Source organism: Odontesthes bonariensis, chromosome 8 (genome assembly GCF_027942865.1).
Source record: "Odontesthes bonariensis isolate fOdoBon6 chromosome 8, fOdoBon6.hap1, whole genome shotgun sequence".
Lineage (NCBI taxonomy): Eukaryota > Metazoa > Chordata > Actinopteri > Atheriniformes > Atherinopsidae > Odontesthes > Odontesthes bonariensis.
Window position 1 is genome coordinate 9847713 of NC_134513.1, and position 19869 is coordinate 9867581.

General features: G+C 40.2%; 3 protein-coding genes across 4 annotated transcripts; 1 reads left to right on the forward strand and 2 right to left on the reverse strand.

Moving 5' to 3' along the window:
- Positions 1-1016: 1016 nt before the first annotated feature.
- Positions 1017-8932, forward strand: tigarb (TP53 induced glycolysis regulatory phosphatase b). The gene is made up of 6 exons (XM_075471620.1): positions 1017-1117; positions 1406-1443; positions 1724-1845; positions 5949-6026; positions 6130-6240; positions 7521-8932. The coding sequence occupies exons 1-6, from the start codon at positions 1086-1088 to the stop codon at positions 7935-7937; spliced, it is 798 nt and encodes a 265-aa protein (XP_075327735.1). The 5' UTR covers positions 1017-1085; the 3' UTR covers positions 7938-8932.
- A 1028-nt stretch (positions 8933-9960) lies between these two features.
- fgf23 (fibroblast growth factor 23) lies at positions 9961-11472 on the reverse strand. Its single transcript, XM_075472495.1, has 3 exons — positions 11143-11472; positions 10927-11030; positions 9961-10431 (listed from the first exon to the last, which is right to left on the reverse strand). The coding sequence occupies exons 1-3, from the start codon at positions 11375-11377 to the stop codon at positions 9961-9963; spliced, it is 810 nt and encodes a 269-aa protein (XP_075328610.1). The 5' UTR covers positions 11378-11472.
- Positions 11473-12399: 927 nt separating this feature from the next.
- LOC142385263 (fibroblast growth factor 6-like) lies at positions 12400-19667 on the reverse strand. Of its 2 annotated transcripts, none has more exons than XM_075471621.1 (3): positions 18975-19667; positions 18378-18481; positions 12400-15952 (listed from the first exon to the last, which is right to left on the reverse strand). In XM_075471621.1, the coding sequence occupies exons 1-3, from the start codon at positions 19291-19293 to the stop codon at positions 15776-15778; spliced, it is 600 nt and encodes a 199-aa protein (XP_075327736.1). In that variant the 5' UTR covers positions 19294-19667; the 3' UTR covers positions 12400-15775. The 2 variants fall into 2 exon arrangements, with proteins under 2 accessions (XP_075327736.1, XP_075327737.1); XM_075471622.1 differs by having other exon boundaries at positions 12402-15952; positions 18951-19667.
- Between the last annotated feature and the right edge of the window lie 202 nt (positions 19668-19869).

The following is a 19869-nucleotide window of genomic DNA, read 5'->3' on the forward strand; positions in this document are numbered from 1 at the left end:
AGACCACCAGCAACTCTGTACAAGTCAGTATGGAACAATTGGAACTGTTTCCATGATAATTAGAAGATAAATATCCCTATTAGAAATTGAGATATGACGAAACGTGCTGTATAACTTACAGCTATTTACTAAAGTTACCCAAAGAAAGTTAGATATTCAAATTGAAAGTCTGACTACACGAAGACCCCAGAAATATATTCTGTAAATCAATAGGATGAATATTTTAAAATCTGTTGGGGTTTTTTTTTATAACATTTTGAGCATGGCTTGTGTTTTCATCTCAAATTGGATCCAAAATACTGTACTGCCGTCTAAATTAGGTGTAATTGTAGATTTGTTCTTCTGCGTTATCAGTTTTTGTATTCAAATAGAACATTTTGAAACATATTCATGAATGATTTTTTTTTTAGATTGCTTAATTTTAGCTATTATTTATTGTTTTATTACTTCAAGCTTTAAATGTAATCCAGCATTAGACCCAAATATTTATTCTCAGTGCAAACGCACTTGATTCAGAGAGATTGTTTTTTTCAGTTATTTTTTATTTCCAGGTTACAAGGATGCAACTGTCAATTTTTTTCCAGACAGAAAATATGGTGGATAGTTCAAATTTAAAATGGAATTGCTTTTGTTCTGTATGATCTCGTTAAAAGAGAAAAGGCATGAAGGAGCAAATGTGAAATAGCTATCAGAGACTGTGGGTACAGTAAAAATCAATAAAAGATCAGTCAGTGTCCCTAGAGATCAGGTTCATAAAAGCACGAGCCTGTAATGAGCTATGTTCAATGAGATGTAGAGATTGTATTAAACATTTTAAAAAAAGGTCTAAATCGAGTGAAATTTAGAAATATTTTATTTGTTTTACTGCCATTTTATACAGCGAGTTAATATTTTCTAAGGTAATAATTTACACAAGTGCTTCTCAAATTTATAAGACAAAATACGAATATTGATCTCAAGGGGAAAAATCGCATCTGCACTACATACGTCATGACGCAGGACGCTTCGTCACGTAACTGCAGATGACGCAACCTATCGCTGTTTAAAGAGACAATCCAGAAGTTGCAAGAAAGGTGCTGCGGAAAATGTTTACGTTAAGTTTAACGCTCGTACGACAGTAAGTGACAATTTAACAGGTAATTTTTCCTTTAAAATGTCTATTATTTGATGGCGTCCGTATATTCTAAAGAAACATGGCGTCCTTTCAGTTGTTTGTAAGTGTGCGGACTGAATATCTGTCTATGCGGCTAACTTTAGCAATGGTGAAGTGAAACAGGTCCTCACTAACTTAATAGTCATATTCACAGCTATTTATTTCAAGGCAGAATAATTCCATTATTGTTACAGTTAAAACAGACGGATGTGATTAGTTGAAGTCATTGTCTTTTGTTATGTTTCCACGTAGTGGGGAGACGCACTACAACAGAGAAAAGCTGCTGCAAGGTAACTTCAATGATGACAAACTTTATTTATAAAATAGCCAAACAGTGCTACAGAGTGTTTGAGATAAGAAACCGTGTTACAATTGAGGGAAGTCAAGCCTTTACAGATACACATATAGAGAGTTGAAATACTAAATGATAAAGCATTTATTAATGTACCACTCTGTGATACATATTTCCTATGTTACACTTGACAGGGTTCACTGGTTTGCAATAGGCTATGTATTTTTTTTAGTTAAAAATATTCCTGCTCAGACTGAAACTACTGTCTGTATTTTAAGGACAGGGAGTGGACACACTTCTGTCAGAGACTGGTGTGCAGCAGGGTGAAGCAGTGGGACAGTACCTCAAGGACATCACATTCAGCAAAGTGTTTGTCAGTAACCTTCAACGGGCTGTGCAGGTAAGACAGAGGCATACAATATATATATATATATACACAGTACAGACCAAAAGTTTGGACACACCTTCTCATTCAAAGAGTTTCCTTTATTTTCATGACTATGAAGATTGCAGATTCACACTGAAGGCATCAAAACTATGAATTAACACATGTGGAATTATATACTTAACAAAAAAATGTGAAACAACTGAAAATATGTCTTATATTATAGGTTCTTCAAAGTAGCCACGTTTTGCTTTGGTTACTGCTTCGCACACTCTTGGCATTCTTTTGATGAACTTTCAACAGGTAGTCACCTGAAATGGTCTTCCAACAGTCTTGAAGGAGTTCCCAGAGATGCTTAGCACTTGTTGGCCCTTTTGCCATCACTCTGCGGTCCAGCTCACCCCAAACCATCTCGATTGGGTTCAGGTCCGGTGACAGTGTCACCAGCAAAGCACCCCTGCACCATCACACATCCTCCTCCATGCTTCACGGTGGGAACCAGGCATGTAGAGTCCATCCACTCACCTTTTCTGCGTCGCACAAAGACACGGTGTTTGGAACCAAAGATCTCAAATTTGGACTCATCATCACTCATCAAAGCACAGATTTCCACTGGTCTAATGTCCATTCCTTGTGTTCTTTAGCCCAAACAAGTCTCTTCTGCTTGTTGCCTGTCCCTAGCAGTGGTTTCCTAGCAGCTATTCTACCATGAAGGCCTGATTCACACGGTCTCCTCTTAACAGTTGTTCTAGCGATGTGTCTGCTGCTAGAGCTCTGTGTGGCATTGACATGGTCTCTAATCTGAGCTGCTGTTAACCTGCGATTTCTGAGGCTGGTGACTCGGATGAACTTATCCTCTGCAGCAGATGTGACTCTTGGACTTCCTTTCCTGGGGCGGTCCTCATGTGAGCCAGTTTCTTTGTAGCGCTTGATGGTTTTTGCGACTGCACTTGGGGAAACTTTCAAAGTTTTCCCAATTTTTTTTGGACTGACTGACCTTCATTTCTTAAAGTAATGATGGCCACTCGTTTTTCTTTACTTAGCTGCTTTTTTCTTGCCATAATACAAATTCTAACAGTCTATTCAGTAGGACTATCAGCTGTGTATCCACCTGACTTCTGCACAACACAACTGATGGTCCCAACCCCATTTATAAGGCAAGAAATCCCACTTATTAAACCTGACAGGGCACACCTGTAAAGTGAAAACCATTTCAGGTGACTACCTCTTGAAGCTCATCAAGAGAATGCAGAGTGTGCGCGAAGCAGTAACCAAAGCAAAAGGTGGCTACTTTGAAGAAACTAGAATATAAGGCGTATTTTCAGTTGTTTTACACTTTTTTGTTAAGTACATACTTCCACGTGTTAATTCATAGTTTTGATGCCTTCAGTGTGAATCTACAATGTCAATAGTCATGAAAAGAAAGGAAACTCATTGAATGAGAAGGTGTGTCCAAACTTTTGGTCTGTACTGTATATATATATATATATATATATATTTTTTTTTTTTTTAAATACTGGATGGGGCATAACTATCCTTTTTCGGACTGAAGCAGATGACAACAAGTGCCATCTCAGACAGATTAGATGAAGCTGTAAGAAAAATCTCTTCTCTCACGTCATCATGTTTGTCCCTGCAAATGAAGAGGTGAAACTCTAAATATTATATGCTTGTGTTACTGTTTACAAATGGCCCGAAAAGATAAAAACCAGTAATGAAATTATCCCTTTAGCATGTGTTGTCTTTGTCAGGCCCATCTTATTTATTATGGCACATTGCCCCGAAATGCACTGTTTGCTACTGTTAGTGATATTTGCTAAAAATTATGCTTTAAATCAAATTGTAATATCTTCAGTGAACAGGAATGAACACGGATGTGTCAGTTAGCTGTTTATGTTTAGTAAACATGTGTTACGTCATGTTAGCTGTAGAAGGTTTGGCATTTGATATGGTGACATAGTTCTGAGCTGAACTTCCTGACTACAAATGCAACTTTTAATACTTAATTTGTCGAATGTATCAGAAGACAGTCGAGAAGTCATGAACTATAGTGATACACCGCCTGGCCAAGAAAAAACAAACAAACTAGTCTATTGTTGAACCGTCTTTCTCTTGGATTAAAGTTATCTGAGTCGCAACATTCATTTCCACCAGCTTCATTAATTTTTCACTAGGATCTTTTTGCCAGTCTTCTCCAGCAGAAAGATTCTCAATGGGGTTAAGTCAGGACTCTGTGGTGGCCAATCGATGAGTGAAAAGGATGTCAGGTGCTCTATTGATTTTTATTTCTTTTTAAACAAAAAAAACCTGGTCATTCAGTTTGTCAGCTGACCTAATTTTTTGGCCACATCATGTCACTGAGCTGAAGCTGAGCAGTTAAATCCATCTGGTGATATTATATTTTTTGGTTACTAAAAGCTTATTGTGCTTGCTGATGAAATTTCCTTTGAGACAATTGTTGAAATCCTTCATCATGTTTTAACCTTTTAATTAAATGTAAAAGTCCTCAAGCTGACGTTCTCGTGTTAATCTCAAAATCCTTTTTTTGTTTGTTTTTTTCTTCCGTCAGTCTTCGCGCAGTTGTCCAAATCTACAAAGCAAAGACGCAGGGTTTAGATTTATCAAAGATAAAAGACTGAATTATTCCATTTACGAAAGTATTCGGAATCTTTGAGATGATAATCCTGCTATTATTGGTGGTGCCTCTGATGTTTGTTGGATGTGAAAAACAAGCCACGATGTTGAGAGAATCGTCCCTAAACACACAACACAAGTCATTTTCTGCAGCACTGGAAGTGTCTAAGAGCACAGCAGCCTCCAGTGTTCTAAAATTGAAGTTTGGAACCACCAAAGGACTTTTCTAGGCCTCTGAAAGTGTTCCTTTGTGAACGTGGACAGAATCTTACTGACGGGCAACCTCTTCTGCAGCACCCCACAGAGCTTCAGGCCTTTATGATAGAGTGGCCAGATAGAAGCCATACCTCATTAAGAGGCACATGACAGCCTGCTGGGGGGGTGGGGACAAACAAAAAAACCCCACCTAAATGAGTCTCACATCATCAAAAGATAAATAATCTTATCTGATGGAACAAAGGTGGAACTATCTGACTGCAATTCTGATCAGTTTATGGAAGAAAGTGGGAACTAAGCCCCTCTTCACAGATATCGTCCCTGCAGTTAAACATTGAGATGGCAACACCATTCAGTGTGCATGCTTCTCTGTGAAAGGAACTGGGAGACTTGTCAGGATTGATGAGAACGTGGATGCCGAAACTTACTGAGCAATCTGGAAAATATTTTCCAGAAAGCTCAAGATCTCGGGTTGGACGGAAATGTACATTTCAACAAGACTTTGAAGAAATCCGCAGCATCCCAACAAGAAAACACCAGGCGTGGCTTTGGGGAAATTGTGTGAAAGTCCTGAACTAATCCAGTCAGTTTGGACCTGAACCCCAGCTGACAGATCTGTAATGGAGATTCGCAACCCACACACACCCATAAAACAAAAACAAAAATAATTTTTTGCTTTGTTGTTGTGGAAAATCTTGTGTAGACACATGAAAATAAAGTTGCTTTAAGATGAGCCTGAAACATAACAAAACCTGGACCGTACCACCAGTACTGTAGGCTCTTGGCAGATTCAGAAACTAACCAATAAGCAATAATCAAACTGAAGGGATCATCAATGCTATTGTGTGGCTCTTTTCACTCTTGTTTTGTTGATATTTGTACACTTATACGACTGAGGTGATGTAGATTAGAACACAACTACCCAAATTTATTCTACATGTTCTTCTTCAGAGCTTCAGACCTTTTCTATGACCCTATAAATGGAAAATTTCTTGGGAAATGAACAAGCTACTCATACTAATGTCTCATCATGAGCAAGCATTCTCTTGAACCAGTAAAATATCACCTCTTTCAGAAGGAGAAAAGAAAAACAGGATGCATAAGGTGAAAGATTTTCACATGTACAATAGTTGTGGGAGCATTCATGTCTCTGGGGTCGTTGACTCAGTGGCGCTCATGTATTAATGCGTCTTATGCTCCTTCATGACTCTTTTGGCACTCGCAAATATATTGAGTCAGTAATTTCCAGATTACATTTCCCCCACCAGACAGCTGAGTTAATCCTGAGGAACAACACTCACTGCTATAGCATGGAGATGATTTTGGAGCCATTACTCAGAGAACGGGTAAGATGTTTTTGCCTTCTGCCGCTTTCAAATATTAAAGCGTTATATGCAGCATCACTGCAGTGTGATTTCTGAGCTCTGAAATGCAGCTTTGTTGACGCAGGGTTTTGGCGTTGCCGAAGGGCGTCACAAAGAGGATCTGAAGAACATGGCCAATGCTGCCGGTCAGTCATGTCGGGACTACACACCACCAGGAGGAGAGACATTGGATCAGGTGAGTCAGATGGAGTCAGGAGTCATTATTTGGATGATCACATGTGCTTTTAGAAATTGGGAAATGGCCCTTTTTTTTTTTTTTTTTTTTTTTTTTTTTGAGATCAAGAGAGAGTATTTCTTGTAAAATAGTGCCATCTGGTGGGACATTGCAATGTAAAAATCACTTCTGCAAGGCCACTTTATTGGACTAGCGTAATGTTGAAAAATCTGACCCAGCAGACTTATTCATTTCTCCCACAGGGGCAATCATTTGTTTCCCATAATTTGTTACATTAAATGGAGTAAGTTAACAGTTTCCTGTACTTTTGAATGACTTCTTTGGTTTATTGTTATTCATAAAGACTAAATGGCGTTAAGTGCAATTAAATAACCAAACGATGATAAAGTACATTAATTAGATTACCTGCGAATGGGGCTGTTACAAGAACTCATCGAAGAGTGCAGTGCTCTCTGTCACCAGACTTTCCACCATGTAAATTCTCTCAGTTTTTCTCTTTTTGTCTGAAGTTTGACTCACACTCTGATTCACTAAATCCCGTTGTGCTGTCGGTTTATACAGTGAACTTTGCTGTATGTTGTCATAGTGGCCTGTTCATGTAGAGGAAATTTTATCAGCGCACAAACATGCGATCAGTCTGGAAGTTTCCTCTGGTGAAAAGCCACCAGATATGAGAGATTTCCCCAGACTACTTCTGTTACATTTGATGGTTTCTGTTTCTATGAAATGTCAGAAAAAGGTGAGAAAATCTAATTTTCTAGCATTTCAGGTATCCAAAGATGTTCATTGGGCTGGTTTCACAAAGACATTTTAATCTGCTCTGTGAGGATTTACTTATTTTAAGCTTCTTGACTTCAGGACTCCCTTTGAACTATATTTCCATTGAAACACTCAGTGACACCTGCTGGCAGGAAGATGAGAAACCTGGCTCATAATTTGTGGTTTGCTGGTGTAATTAGAGGGGAAGAAGTTGTTTGAAGCCACAAACACCTGTTACGGTTTGACAATGGTCTAATTTAAATTTTTTTTCAGCCTTTGCTTTATTTTTGCAAATCTATATAGAAATTTCTCAGTAAGACGTTTACACTCTTGTAAATGATAAAAATGAAGTCCCGTATACGGAAAGAGCTTTGTTCACCTTGTCTCTCTAAACAACTTTTTAAAGAGCTGAACAACTTTGTCAAAGTCTGAGCAAAGAGAACTCTGCGTCAGAGAACTACAGGGATTTTTTGTGCGAGAATCATGATAATCCCTTAGCTTCACTGTTGCCTTGCTTTCAGGTGAAGCTGAGGTTCAAAAAATTTCTCAAAGTCCTTTTCAAACAAATGCTGGATGAGCACAGCTCATCAGAACCCGAGGCCTCCTCAGCGGAACCGGCAGCCGGTGGGGCCGCCGCTCCAGACGTCTCCCACAGCTGCTCGGCCAGTGACGGTCTTCAGGGTGTGCCGGTCCACGCTCTCGTGGTGAGCCATGGCGCTTACATTCGGGTGGCCATTCGACACCTTGTGGAGGACTTCAACTGTGCTCTACCTGCCGGAGTCAAGATATCACAGGTGTTTTCACGCTGTCCCAACACGGGTGTCAGTCGCTTTATTCTCACTCTCAGCCAGGCCGAGTCGGGACCGGTGCTCTCTGCTGCTCGCTGTGTTTTCACCAACAGAAAGGACCATTTAGAAAAGCTAGGAATTAATGCTTGATGTATGTGAAGGATGATGCAACGACAGTAATAACGAAAGGGGAAAAGTTAAAGACCTCAGCGGTGCCACATGTAACTGACTGCAGAGTAAATTGAGTTTTCTTGATAATCAGCATGTATTACTGATGATCAGTCGTCAAAACAGTTGTGCAGCACTGTATTATTATGAAATTGATGTCCTTCCAACTATTGGCCAGTATAGTCACATACTTAATTTTTTTTTTAAATTGGTAATTTAATTACCTCTTCTATCATGTCATACCAAAGTTGGAACTGTTTGATCTATGCTCTGTTGTCGTTTGGTTGGTGCTCATTTTACTTGTGCAATATAACGTCAAACACTGATATTTGTAAAAACATAAAAAATCGTGTAATTTTATTCAAAAATCTGATCTAAGATTATTTTTATACTTTATAAATAAAATTAAAAAAAGGTGAAAATGGTGTGGCTTAAACCCACAAGAATCTTTGAGTGTAATCCATACAGAATAATACTAAAAATGACATTTAGCTGTTTTTTTTTTTTAGCCTGTGTGGTACTGTTTTCTGTGTACGATTCCTTGTAATCCTCTCCCATTCCTTGGCAACAGTAACCCAGCAAGAAGTCAACCAGCTTTTGTCAAAGTGAAATTGCCTCTTGTGCGTATTTTAGAGTGACATGACACAGTGCCTATTTGCTAATCATGCAGAGGTAGTAGAAAGTAGACGGTTATGTGGTCTATGTTGAACACTCTCTCTCACTCAGAATTCCTTTCACACAGTTTATGTGATTAAACATTGTGGGGGAAATATGCAAAAAGTAACACAAAAGCACTGAGCAGGTTTCCTTTATTTGTGTATTTTGTCTCAAATTCTAGCAACACTCCCTCCACAACAACTCCAGCTCATACATTCAAAGTAAACCCAAGTCGTGTTTTCGTGTATGTACATTTGAACTGTAAAGCATCCTCATAAATACCATAAATAACAATAAAGGAATGGATTTAAATAAATAAATACTTGTTGGCACTGGCTTTTGTGTTTGCTGGTGGTGCCCAGCACCTGATAGTCATATAACAATAGTTCAGATTTAATAGCAAGATGACTCATCTGAAAAGGTGATTTTTTTTTTTTTTTTTTTTTTTTTACCCTGTAATCCTAATCCTTCAAGTCATGAATTAGATGGTGTTACTGGTGGAAAAACACTTGTATAATGGACAATGGAAATACTACCACAATGGATTAAGCAGTGAAATGGTTTCTTTTGGAATCATTGTTAAAGCTTTTACAAATTTTAACTGTTAAAATTGTAAGACTATAAAATAAAACTTAACCCTAACGCTATTATTTAATTTAAACTCATTATATTCATGTCTATGTGTACACACACACGCAAATGTGTGTGTATATATATTACACTAGTAGACAGGTCCTTAAGTGCTCCAGAGATAGGCTAATTTAGGCATTTGTCTTAAGAAAACATCAATGAACCAGACCAGCTGTAAAACTAGGAAGAGACCACAACAAAAGAAAGTGTACACATGCTAATGGGGGTTATTCATTTTTGGAGGCTTTTGTGTTATCCTTGCAAATTGTGAAGCAAATGCAGGCAATTTCAGGAAAACCCACACTATTTTAACTGATAATTCAGCTAAAAATTCAGCTCAGTTTGAGAAGATGGCAACTAAATTTTCAAAAACTGATCTGAATCATTCATCCTGACATTTAAGAGAGATTTTCTTTGAAAGTAATACAATTAACAATGATCTGAAGTTGACATATACAAGTTAAAGGTGGCTTTTAGCTTTTAAGACAATAGAAACTGTGCAAGTCAAGTCAAATACTGTACATTCAGTGTACAGACACACTGCTTTTCTTAATGCTCATGGCTAAAAGTAATAGGCCCTATTCTTAGGTGAGTGTGAAAACGAAGCAACAACTTCATTGCACTACTACCATTTTTTCACAACAAAGTCTGGTCTAAGCTAAAAAAATAATCTGGACTCATGCAGAGTAGGTGACGTGAAGGATCCACCATCTTACTGTCAGCCCATGGTCCCGGTGTTGCGAGGGCTTGCCTGTTTGGATGAGTGTACGTTCCAGGGGTCGTGGGCGGAAGGAGCCACCTGAGTTTCCCGGGACACGTTGCGCCCATCGTCCCCGGCCTCCACCTCAACCTCAACCTCCACATCTACCTCAACCTCCAGATCGACGTCATCCTCCTGCACGGCCCGTGAGTCGGAGCCTTCCTCTGCTTGCCACATGAGGACGTTGTGCGGGTCTGAGGGATCCACAACCCGGTTCCTCTTCTCTCTGTGCAGTAGGAGACGTTCCAGAGGCACAGTGTTCTTTTTAGGCAGGAAGAGGGAAGTCTGCGGGAGGTTCTGACCCGCTGAGTACACCTGCCGGGAGCCCTCCAGGTTGAACAGGATGCCGGTCCGAGTAGAGTAGTACACGTCCCGGTTGTTCTCCAGAAGCTTGTGGTTGAACAGACAGTCGTCCCTGAGGCAGATGGGCTAAAACAGAGAGCACCAGTTTGGTCATCTTGAGCAAATTCATGTGAAACAAAGTCATCATCATAAAGATTTAATAATTTACGCATGGATAAAATCGGACCATAATCTGTTCTCATGGATATACAGAATAATATTTAACTAATAATTTAAAAAAGGATACCCAGGCTTATAGGGTTTGATACATTTCCCCATATTTTTTTTAAGCATTTGAGCGCAGAATATGGCGTTAACAGTTCTGCGTAAAACTGCACAATGGTGCCACAAATCGATACAAAAAGTTAATTGAATCAATTAAAACTGAAAGTGACAATAATTTGGGCTGATGGTTGGAAAACAAAATTAAGTATTGCTGTTTAGACATCCGATACAACAGTGCGTTTGTGCGTAAAAGTCAGTGAAATTGCGTAACACCACAGTGTGCCAAAACGAACACAAAACTAAGGTTTAGACTGGAATAGTCAGCGCCTATAAAAACTTTAGCAATCAATTTCCTACCGAGCTGAAGGGGTTGCCCTCCAAATCCATACACAGGTAACGGTTGCTTTTGACCCCGAAGATGGCGACGCGCTCCCTTGTTTCAGCTTTCAATAAAATAACACCTGCAGGGGAGAAGTATTTACATTTAGCACCAGATGGCAAAAGACAGGCTTCATAACGCAAACTTAGAACAAATCTAAAGTGACATTCAGTTAGAATGAAAGCACATCTTACTGTATGACGTTCTGGCTGTACTTTTGCGCACGGTGCCATCTAATCTGATCTCTAAGTAGAAGTTGTTGAGGTCTGTGGATGTCTGCAGGTGGACGTATCTTCTCAGATTCCCCCAGTTGGATCCAACCAGCGGTGATGGGTTCGGGGCCGTTTCCCCGATATGAAACCCCTGCAGGACAGCGAGTAAGAGCGCCAGCACAGTGTCTCTCATCCCCAGTCGGTTGTTGACGTCCATCCTGGATCAAATCGTTTCCAAATGCAGAGCTTCTGGAAGTTTTCAGATGCTCTGTTGTGCCAAAGTTTGGTAACAGTTCCTATTTAAAGCCCCCCGAGTGCCACTCCTGCTCACATCCTTCGGGTAAAAAAAAAAAAGAAACTCGCCCCCAAAGCAGATGTGCGGGTAGCTGCAGCGGAAGGGCCAATTCCACCTCTGACTGTTTATGCTGATGCTGTTGGTCAGACAACAGGAGTCTTGTTTTTGGTCCCACGTCCTCGTTCCTTGAACTCTTTCCTAATAAGACGCTGGTTTAGGAATGGGATGGTGTATTAAGCAACTGAAGATAAAAAACCGAAGGAAAAAAAGAATAGAGAGCATCGCTTGATATGAGCCTATAACCGTTTTGAAATCATAAGTATTATGTAATTTTACCTTAATGTGGTTTAAACTGCAGTTCCTGGTTACATATTTGGCATCTTCTTAAACATGCCAAACCTGAACGGATTGGATGGTACATTCATAAATTGCTGCAATTGGCTGCCTTTACGCACCTGCAAAACTCAACATTTCCACTATTTCACCAGCAGATGGAGACGTGTCCATATTCAGAGTGGTTCAACAGAGAGATTGAGAAGTTACATTTAACTTAGAAAACTGTGACAGGATGCTGGAGGATTAGCAATACATTTTAATGCTGTATTACTCACTCTCAAGTTATGGTAATTGATGTTATTAATAGTAGTTTGATCTTTTAAAGTATGCATCTATTCAATTAAAACTAAACTACAGAGAAGGAAAACAAATTTAATCAAGTACTGTAAGAACGATTTCATGGTACTTTTAAAAATTCAAGCCACTTAAATGTTTTAATACAGCATATTATTTTAAAAAAGGAGCTTGTGGTCATCTTGTTGAAAAAAAATTCTAACCAATAAAAATGAAACCAGTGATTCCCAATCATTTGACCTATTACAGTTTGTTTAGTGTTTGAGGCCCAAAAGAGGTGAATTATCTTTGATTAGCAGGTAATGATAAAATAAAATAAAAAAAAAGAAACATCCAAAACTGAACATAGTTTTTCAGAAGCAGAGCTTTTAATCATTGCCAGAAATTATTGATGTGACCCGCAGAGGAGGCTTAACTCTCATGTTTGAAGCCACAATCAAGCCATATATGGAATGATCAGTCTAGCCAAGTAAACCAGTTTCTTTGCCTCAGTTGAACCGGATACCTCTTCCATCAATGCTACACCTAGAGTCAAAGCGCTGTCATGCAGAAAACAACATATCAGCCGGAGCCATTTTAAAAAAACAAACAAAACAAACTTTTATTGGTATCTCAGGAATACAATAGAATGCTGTGCACAGCACATACGTACAAAAATAAAAGGAAAAACTTTAATCAGCATTGTCTGTTTTCAGAAACAAATAAATTAAGCTTGTTTCTTTGTTTCATCAGCAAACCAAAACTAAGGCAGAAGGTGAGGTATATAAGAACAGAGGAGAGGAATAGAGAGGAGACTCACTCCCAAAAAAGACAAAAAAAAAACAACAAATGAAGCATACACCCCAAGTACAACTCAGGGCGCAGCATGCTAATATACATTCAACTCATAGAGATAAAAGAGATATTCCTCACCTTGACTTAATTAAATTTGACCTATTATAAGCTATGAAATGAATGAGTCAGCAGATAAATCAGATTTTTTTTTTAAAACTTTTGGTCAAAGCTGAAAGGTGAGCATTTTGTTTTTGAGTCAAACGTTTCCTCTGTTATGCATCCAGCTCATTGACTTACTCTTAACTTAGACTCAAAATCCTCATTAAGGTGCTCCTAGAAACATTGGACATCCTGATGTGAGGTGGGTGAGAGTTCGTCGCTGTGCGTGCGCAAAGTTAACTTCCACACCTTCCTCAGCTGAACTTCCTGAATATGTAGATTGTGTTTGATTAGTTGTACTACGTGCAGCCTTTTCTACAAGTTTTCCTTTTAACTTTCTTCTGCAAAAAATGAAAACAAACAAAAACGAGATGATTCACATGTGGAGAAGAATACTGTCATGAATCAACCAACGTGTGTGTTGCAGACAGGTAGATAGCAGCAGGTGATATCTTGTCACTGTGTGGTGATCGGGGCTTTGGGGTCAGAACAGAATCTGGCAGCAGCAGATGCATGTCCCGTGGAAGCCTTGGGAGCTGTGCAGCAGTAGAGGGGAGGTGAGGATCTGCTCCTCACAGACTGCATCAGCTCTGCAGATGTCCCCTCCCTAGAAAAATCCCAACACCAGCACTTGGAAAAAGGAGTGGATAGCATTTGTGGTGCTGCATTTTCAAGAGATGGGCCTCAAAATTCATGGAAGGAATAGGCCTGTTTAAAAAGAAAAAAAAACAACTTCTATTGTGTTTGAGCATGAAATGAAGGTGTAATGTGTCAAAAAGATACTTTTAACTCCTGTCTCATACAATGGACCACCCTGGCCACAGAGGTTGAGGCAAAGGTTGGTCAATAGCTCTGACCTTGAATTAAAAAAGGCTGAAATGAGAGGAGGAAGCTCCTGGGTTACAGCTGGAATCCCAAGGTCCCTGCCTACATTGGGTGAGTTGTGGGGGTGAAGGTGGGGGGTTACGGAAATGCAGAGGTGAGTAGTGGTAGGTGATAGAGTTCAGGTATGTTGGAAGCTGCCTGCCATCCTGGCAGATCCACATTCCTGCCGGGAGTCTGACGGACAACAAAGACAGAGTGTCGGCCCTCTCGCATACTACTTTCCTGGATTTAAATAGTCCTGCATCCCAGTCACATAGGAACGGATGGAGGCTGATGGTGAAGAGAGCTGCAGGTTTTTTTAAGTTAACAGCTGCAGAAACTACATGAGGAGATGCACTCTCTAAAGGACTCTCTGGAATTCGAATAATGAGGCAAGAAAAACATATTTGGAATACGTAACAAGATATTTGTACAGACTAACTGTGAGCCTGCAAAGCATGCTACACCTTCAGCCTTGTGAACAAACAGTGTTTTTGTATACTTTGCTGAGATTTTCCCATCCAGATGTATTAAGTTTAAGATCAAAAGAGATATAGACTCAAAACAATACTTAACTTCCAATCTACCAGCTGCACTGTCCACGAGTCCTTCGAGATGCATGATTGACCCATTCATAATTGCATTTAAAACCTTTTGCTTCCAGCTCCCAACACCTCACTGCTGCTGCAGTGCAACTGCAGAAAAGACAGGAAACCAGGCAAAAAGGCTTAGGGCACCCACATCCCCCTACAAACACTCCGACCAAAAGATAAACTGAAGAAAAACATATATGGGGAACAGTTTAGACCAAAACATTTAGGCACCATCATTGTGCAACATTATTTCTTTTTCTTGCACTAAAAATATCCTGAACTCTTTTAAAAATGCAGCTATTTACATAGTTTTCCATTGGTTTCATAATTTTAGTACACAGCAGCTAAAGCTTTGCATTTCAAAAACAGCAACCCACTTTTACTGTTGGGGCCCTTTCAAATACAGTATACAGAAGCATATCTATTGTGCACTCTATCCGCTCAGTCAATGCTTTTGCAGAAGCAAGTCAGGTCCGAACATAAAGTTTTTCCATGCTGGGATAGTAAGTATTCTACCCTGTTTGTTCGCTGGTTATTCAACACAGTCAAATTTATGGCCTTATATCATCCTCTATGGCTAACCGCTCTCTGGTCTCAACCACAGACTGTTTATTACTTAATCGATCTAATTACAGGAAAGAAAATAAACCAGAGATAGTCACCCCCTTCCCCCTCTCTGGAGTGTCAGCCCTATTTCTGACTCCTCCTGGTGTCTCTTACATGCAAGTTTAAGGGGGCCACAAGTGGGAACACCAAGGCACCTTTAAATCATGCAGCAAAGGTAGTGCATTTAAGTTTACCCCACTGCAGGACATCAATAATCAAGCACGGAACCACCAAGTGTTCAAAAGTTTGAACAAAACAATAAACTTAGCAGGTATTTCAGCAGAAGTCCATGCATCCCTTAATCTAGTGAAGTGGTTCTTTGAGGTAATAAAAAGTATTCATTTCACTCTTTTAAAGCCCAGAATATAGCTCATCCTCCATCTCAGAAAAGTAAGTGACATGTAGTTCAGTTAAAGCAAGCACCAAGGTAAAGTGAGACAGGCAAAGGCTTCGACTCTCCCTGTCCATTAAAACAATAAGCAGCACAAAATTGCCATACATATACAAATGCAGCTATCCAAATATACATATAGATATATAGATATATATATCTATATATATATTTATATATAACAGAATAAATATTTGTGTTTTCTTTTGCAGTCCATGGGTGCGCATTTCATGACTATGCATTTCTCGATTACCTGGAAGAACATCCAACATGTGCAAATTACTGAGTAATTGTCAGTTTCTCTCATAGTCGTGGGAGGAAATGTGTGACAGTCATGGCGGTGGTCGCCTTGTTGCCTCTCTTTACGCGGCCATGCTTGCTGAGGGCGATGTAGAAGCCCTTGTAAACAAAAGACTCGTAGGCGTTGTAGTTGTTGGGCAGCAAACTCTCTTTAAACTTGCACTCATCCCTGAAGACTCGCTATAGAAGCCAAGGAAAGAGAGAAAGACGGGGTCAGTAAATCTCAAGGCAGACGCAGGAAGAACATCACAATGTATGCGTCATTTCAACGTGACCTTTACTTTGGCAAACGGCCTGACTAGACAGCGTGCTTTGAGGGAAACAGGAGAAGGTGGTGTGTTGTTGCTAAAAAAATTTAGACACCAGCCTAATGCTTTTACATGTGAACTCAGAAAATCTCAGGTCCCACTGACTGGGCAACCATATTAGCTGCAAACTAAAGGAAAGATGAACGAGCTTTGACCAAAGGCTAAAGGTGGCATCCACTTCAAAACAGTATGGTTATATCAAAGTAAAGATTTGAAAATTGTGCACAACATAATTATTTATGGTTAACCAATCTGATCAGACTTCCAGTAGCTGCTTATGTAATACTGTTTCTGATCACTTATTGAAGTCCCAAAGTGAAACCCAGCGTTCATTAAAAAAGGATTTTAAAAAAAAGGAAGTTTATTCATGCAGATTTGGCCAATAATGTAATTCAAGAAATATGCGAGGGTTCATAAAAGAAACCACATGTGAAGGGTAAAAATGCCATCCATCATGTTGTACAAAGATTGTTTTTAAGCCTAAACATGATTGTTTTTGAGCCCTAAATAAATATTGTCTAACCCCAACCAGGGAGGGACAAAAGTGTTCCCTTAAAGTGCTGTTATGTTAATATGTTAATGGTTTAGAGTTCCATAAAGGCCCATTGTGAAGCAGTGGTGTACTGCTCCATCAACCATCTTTATGAGGAAGAAGGAAGGTTCCTTCTTAAACGAAAGACCTAAAAATGTTGCCGGCTCTAAAGTGAAAACACCTGAATGAGTCTTGTTTCCCTTCTACTGGGTGTAGGACAGTAATTTACATGACACAATTATGAGTTGTATTGAGGGGCATGAAGAAATGACTTAAGGGCAGAACATAGTTCTCTATACACTCTCCGTTTGTGCCTCGCAAATGTAAGGTGTTATAAGTAGATATTATAAGTTTTTGCTGCCACTTGGAGGCATTCCCTGAGTTGTGGGCTCCTCTTGTGTTTGCGTTGTTGTTGGTCCTTTAGCTTTGCTCTGCTGTGGCAAAGACAGAAGTCACAGTGGAGTTCTCCTTTGCGATGGAGTGAAATTTAGTGTTAAATAATGAAAATTGTTCTGTGCAGTTGGGGTCATTGTTTTTCCCTGTGCTTTTTTGGTTTTTCTGGTTTTTGGCGTTTCATCCTCTTTGTTGTGAAATCAGTTGTTTTCAGCCACCCCTAGCTTTAGCCGGCTCTAGCTAACTTTTAAACAGTTTGTATTCACCATATGCAGTGTCATAACTGAAGCTTATGTGTTGTTAGCTTTTTGGAGGACTATATGTCTGTCCGTCAGCTAAAAAAAAATGGCCGTCTGCATGGACTGTGCTGCAGACTGATACCTTTGTGAAGGTATAAATTGGCCCTTGGTGCCTGGATATGATTCTGCATCCGCTCTGTGGTTATGATTGCACAGTGCCTGCAAACATACTTCTGCTCTTTGTAACTATCTCTTCCACAGGGGGGCATCATACGAAATATGTGTTACTAGCCTTGAGAGGTAATTTGATGATGACCTCTGATGATGCCTTTTTCATTTCTGCTTTACACCAACTTTCAACCAGTCAGCTTTCAACCAATGCATCAACAGGGGCTCTGCATTGTTAGCTTTTTGGAGAACTACATGCAAGTCCATCTGCATTGGTTGACCCCCAGTCCTTAACTTTGTGGGGGCTGACATCGACACAGACGGATACCTCTGTGTGACCGCAAACCAGGACTGTTTCAGTTGGGTGACTCATTGAAATACACAGCGGTATGATCTTTTGCTTATAAACATTTTTCATTTAAGTTTTCTTATGTAATAGACCTATATTGATCTATTTTTAATTACGCTAAATAAAATCAACCAAGAAGGTTAACTACCAAATGAAAATTATTAATAACACTAAATACAATACAATATCACACCTAAAGCAGATTACGTTTCAGTAGGATCAGATTTAGTTTGATGAAATTCACATTTCCCCATTTCTATATTTTATATATCAATAAAGACAAGTCACTTTGCTGCTAAACACGCATTTAATTTTTTTTTCTCATAATAGTTATAACTGCTAGTGCAGAACCTTTTCTTTAAATAGTCACTTTTATATTTCACTTGATCAGATCTGGATATTTCCTACACAGATTATGACACAGCAGAAGATTTAGGCATTGAATCTTTCTCCAAAGTTACCCCATGGACCCTGCTGTGAAACTGCTCCTATCATCAAGGCATATTAATAACACAACAACGCTCATAAACTCGTGGATGCAGCAGCTCTATGAACTCGTCTTACACTCAGCAGGATGTGTGACAGAGCGTGCCTTTGGCGTTGCGCACCAACGTACCGTTCCGTATAACCTTCCTCTGCTGTTCATTGCGACAAACAGCTCACTCCTCACTCCGAACAAGCTGATCACTCCTCGGTCCACGGTGGAGATCTCTATTAGACCTGAACAAGACATAATGATAGGGAAGCAAAGACAGTGTCACACTGCATCTCAGGAAAAAGTCGAGTAACTGGCCTATGCTGCAGTGATGGGTGTAACCTTGCAGGTGCATTGCGACTTGGATGATGCTCAATTAGCCTTTTGCAATAATTACCTATTTGCATGTCAGAAATTGTGAGTAAAGTTTACAGCCTGCTGAGAGGGATATGAGTGTGTCCTGCTGTAGGGGACGCGGGATAAAAATAAGTGAGCGTCAAGCATTCATGTCATGTTTTTGGCATGGGAGGATTCCTTGCACTGCACGGATGCAAGGCGCTCAGTACACTGTTTTTGCTTTCGGAAACTTTCAACCATTCCAACATCGCTTATTAAATATCATGCAAGACAAGTGAGCGGCTCTAACTTTTACACAGCCTGCGCATATAGAGTTACACTCTCTCTGCCTCCAGTGCTTTGCCGGATGCAACTCACTGTATGGGTTCTCACTGTGCACACCGCTTATCCTGCCATCCGGGAGCACCTGCAGGTGAAACCCAATGCCCACGTTGCAGTACAGTCGCCGCACTCTTTTGATGCCCTGCAAATAGTCACTCTCCCAGTTCATCTCCAATTTCCCCCCATTTATCCCCAGATAGGAGCGAGAGAAGAGGGTCTCCCACTTCTTTTCCAACAAAGTCGCATTAGTCCTGCTTGGAATCGAATAAGACGAGACGATTCCCCACAGAGTAGTCCACAGTACAAAAACTGCTGGCAACGTCCAGTGCGTCCCGGCCCCGCTGAACATCCTGTAGTGGCACCTTTGCGCAATGGCCATCCAGTTCACCTTTGGGGCACGTGGTTAAAGTTACCTGCCCTAAAAATGCAACTCTTCTTATTTTATGTCCTTTGACATGGCTGCGATAAAGGCTTACTTTGGGATCAAGGCAGATCAAGGCCCCATATGCCAAGATCTGAGCAGGAGGACAAGGACAGAGCGCGTCGGAGCTTGAATTGATGCCGGTAGCGATGACCATCTTTCGCCGCTCCGCGCCTCTGTGCAGGCAATGCTGGCAGTGGAGGGGGACACCACTCACCGAAAAAACAGCTCACCTTGCCCCCGACTCACATCCTAAAATGACATCACTGTGACTTCACCGCTGCATGCACCCCCCATCAAAAGTAGGAGATGGGAGGAGGAGAGAGTTCCAGCACCTCAGCAGCAGCAGCAGCAGTTCTGATAGGAGTGATGGGGGGGCTGCACATTCACACCAGCGTCAAAGCTACAGGATAGAATGAGAAGAAGAGTTTCCTGTGGCGCATTTCAAAATAAAAAGCTTATCAGCATTAACATGTTGGAGATAGTTTCAAACACTCCTGTGACTCTGCGCATTAGCTTGTGTCCCAAATCACA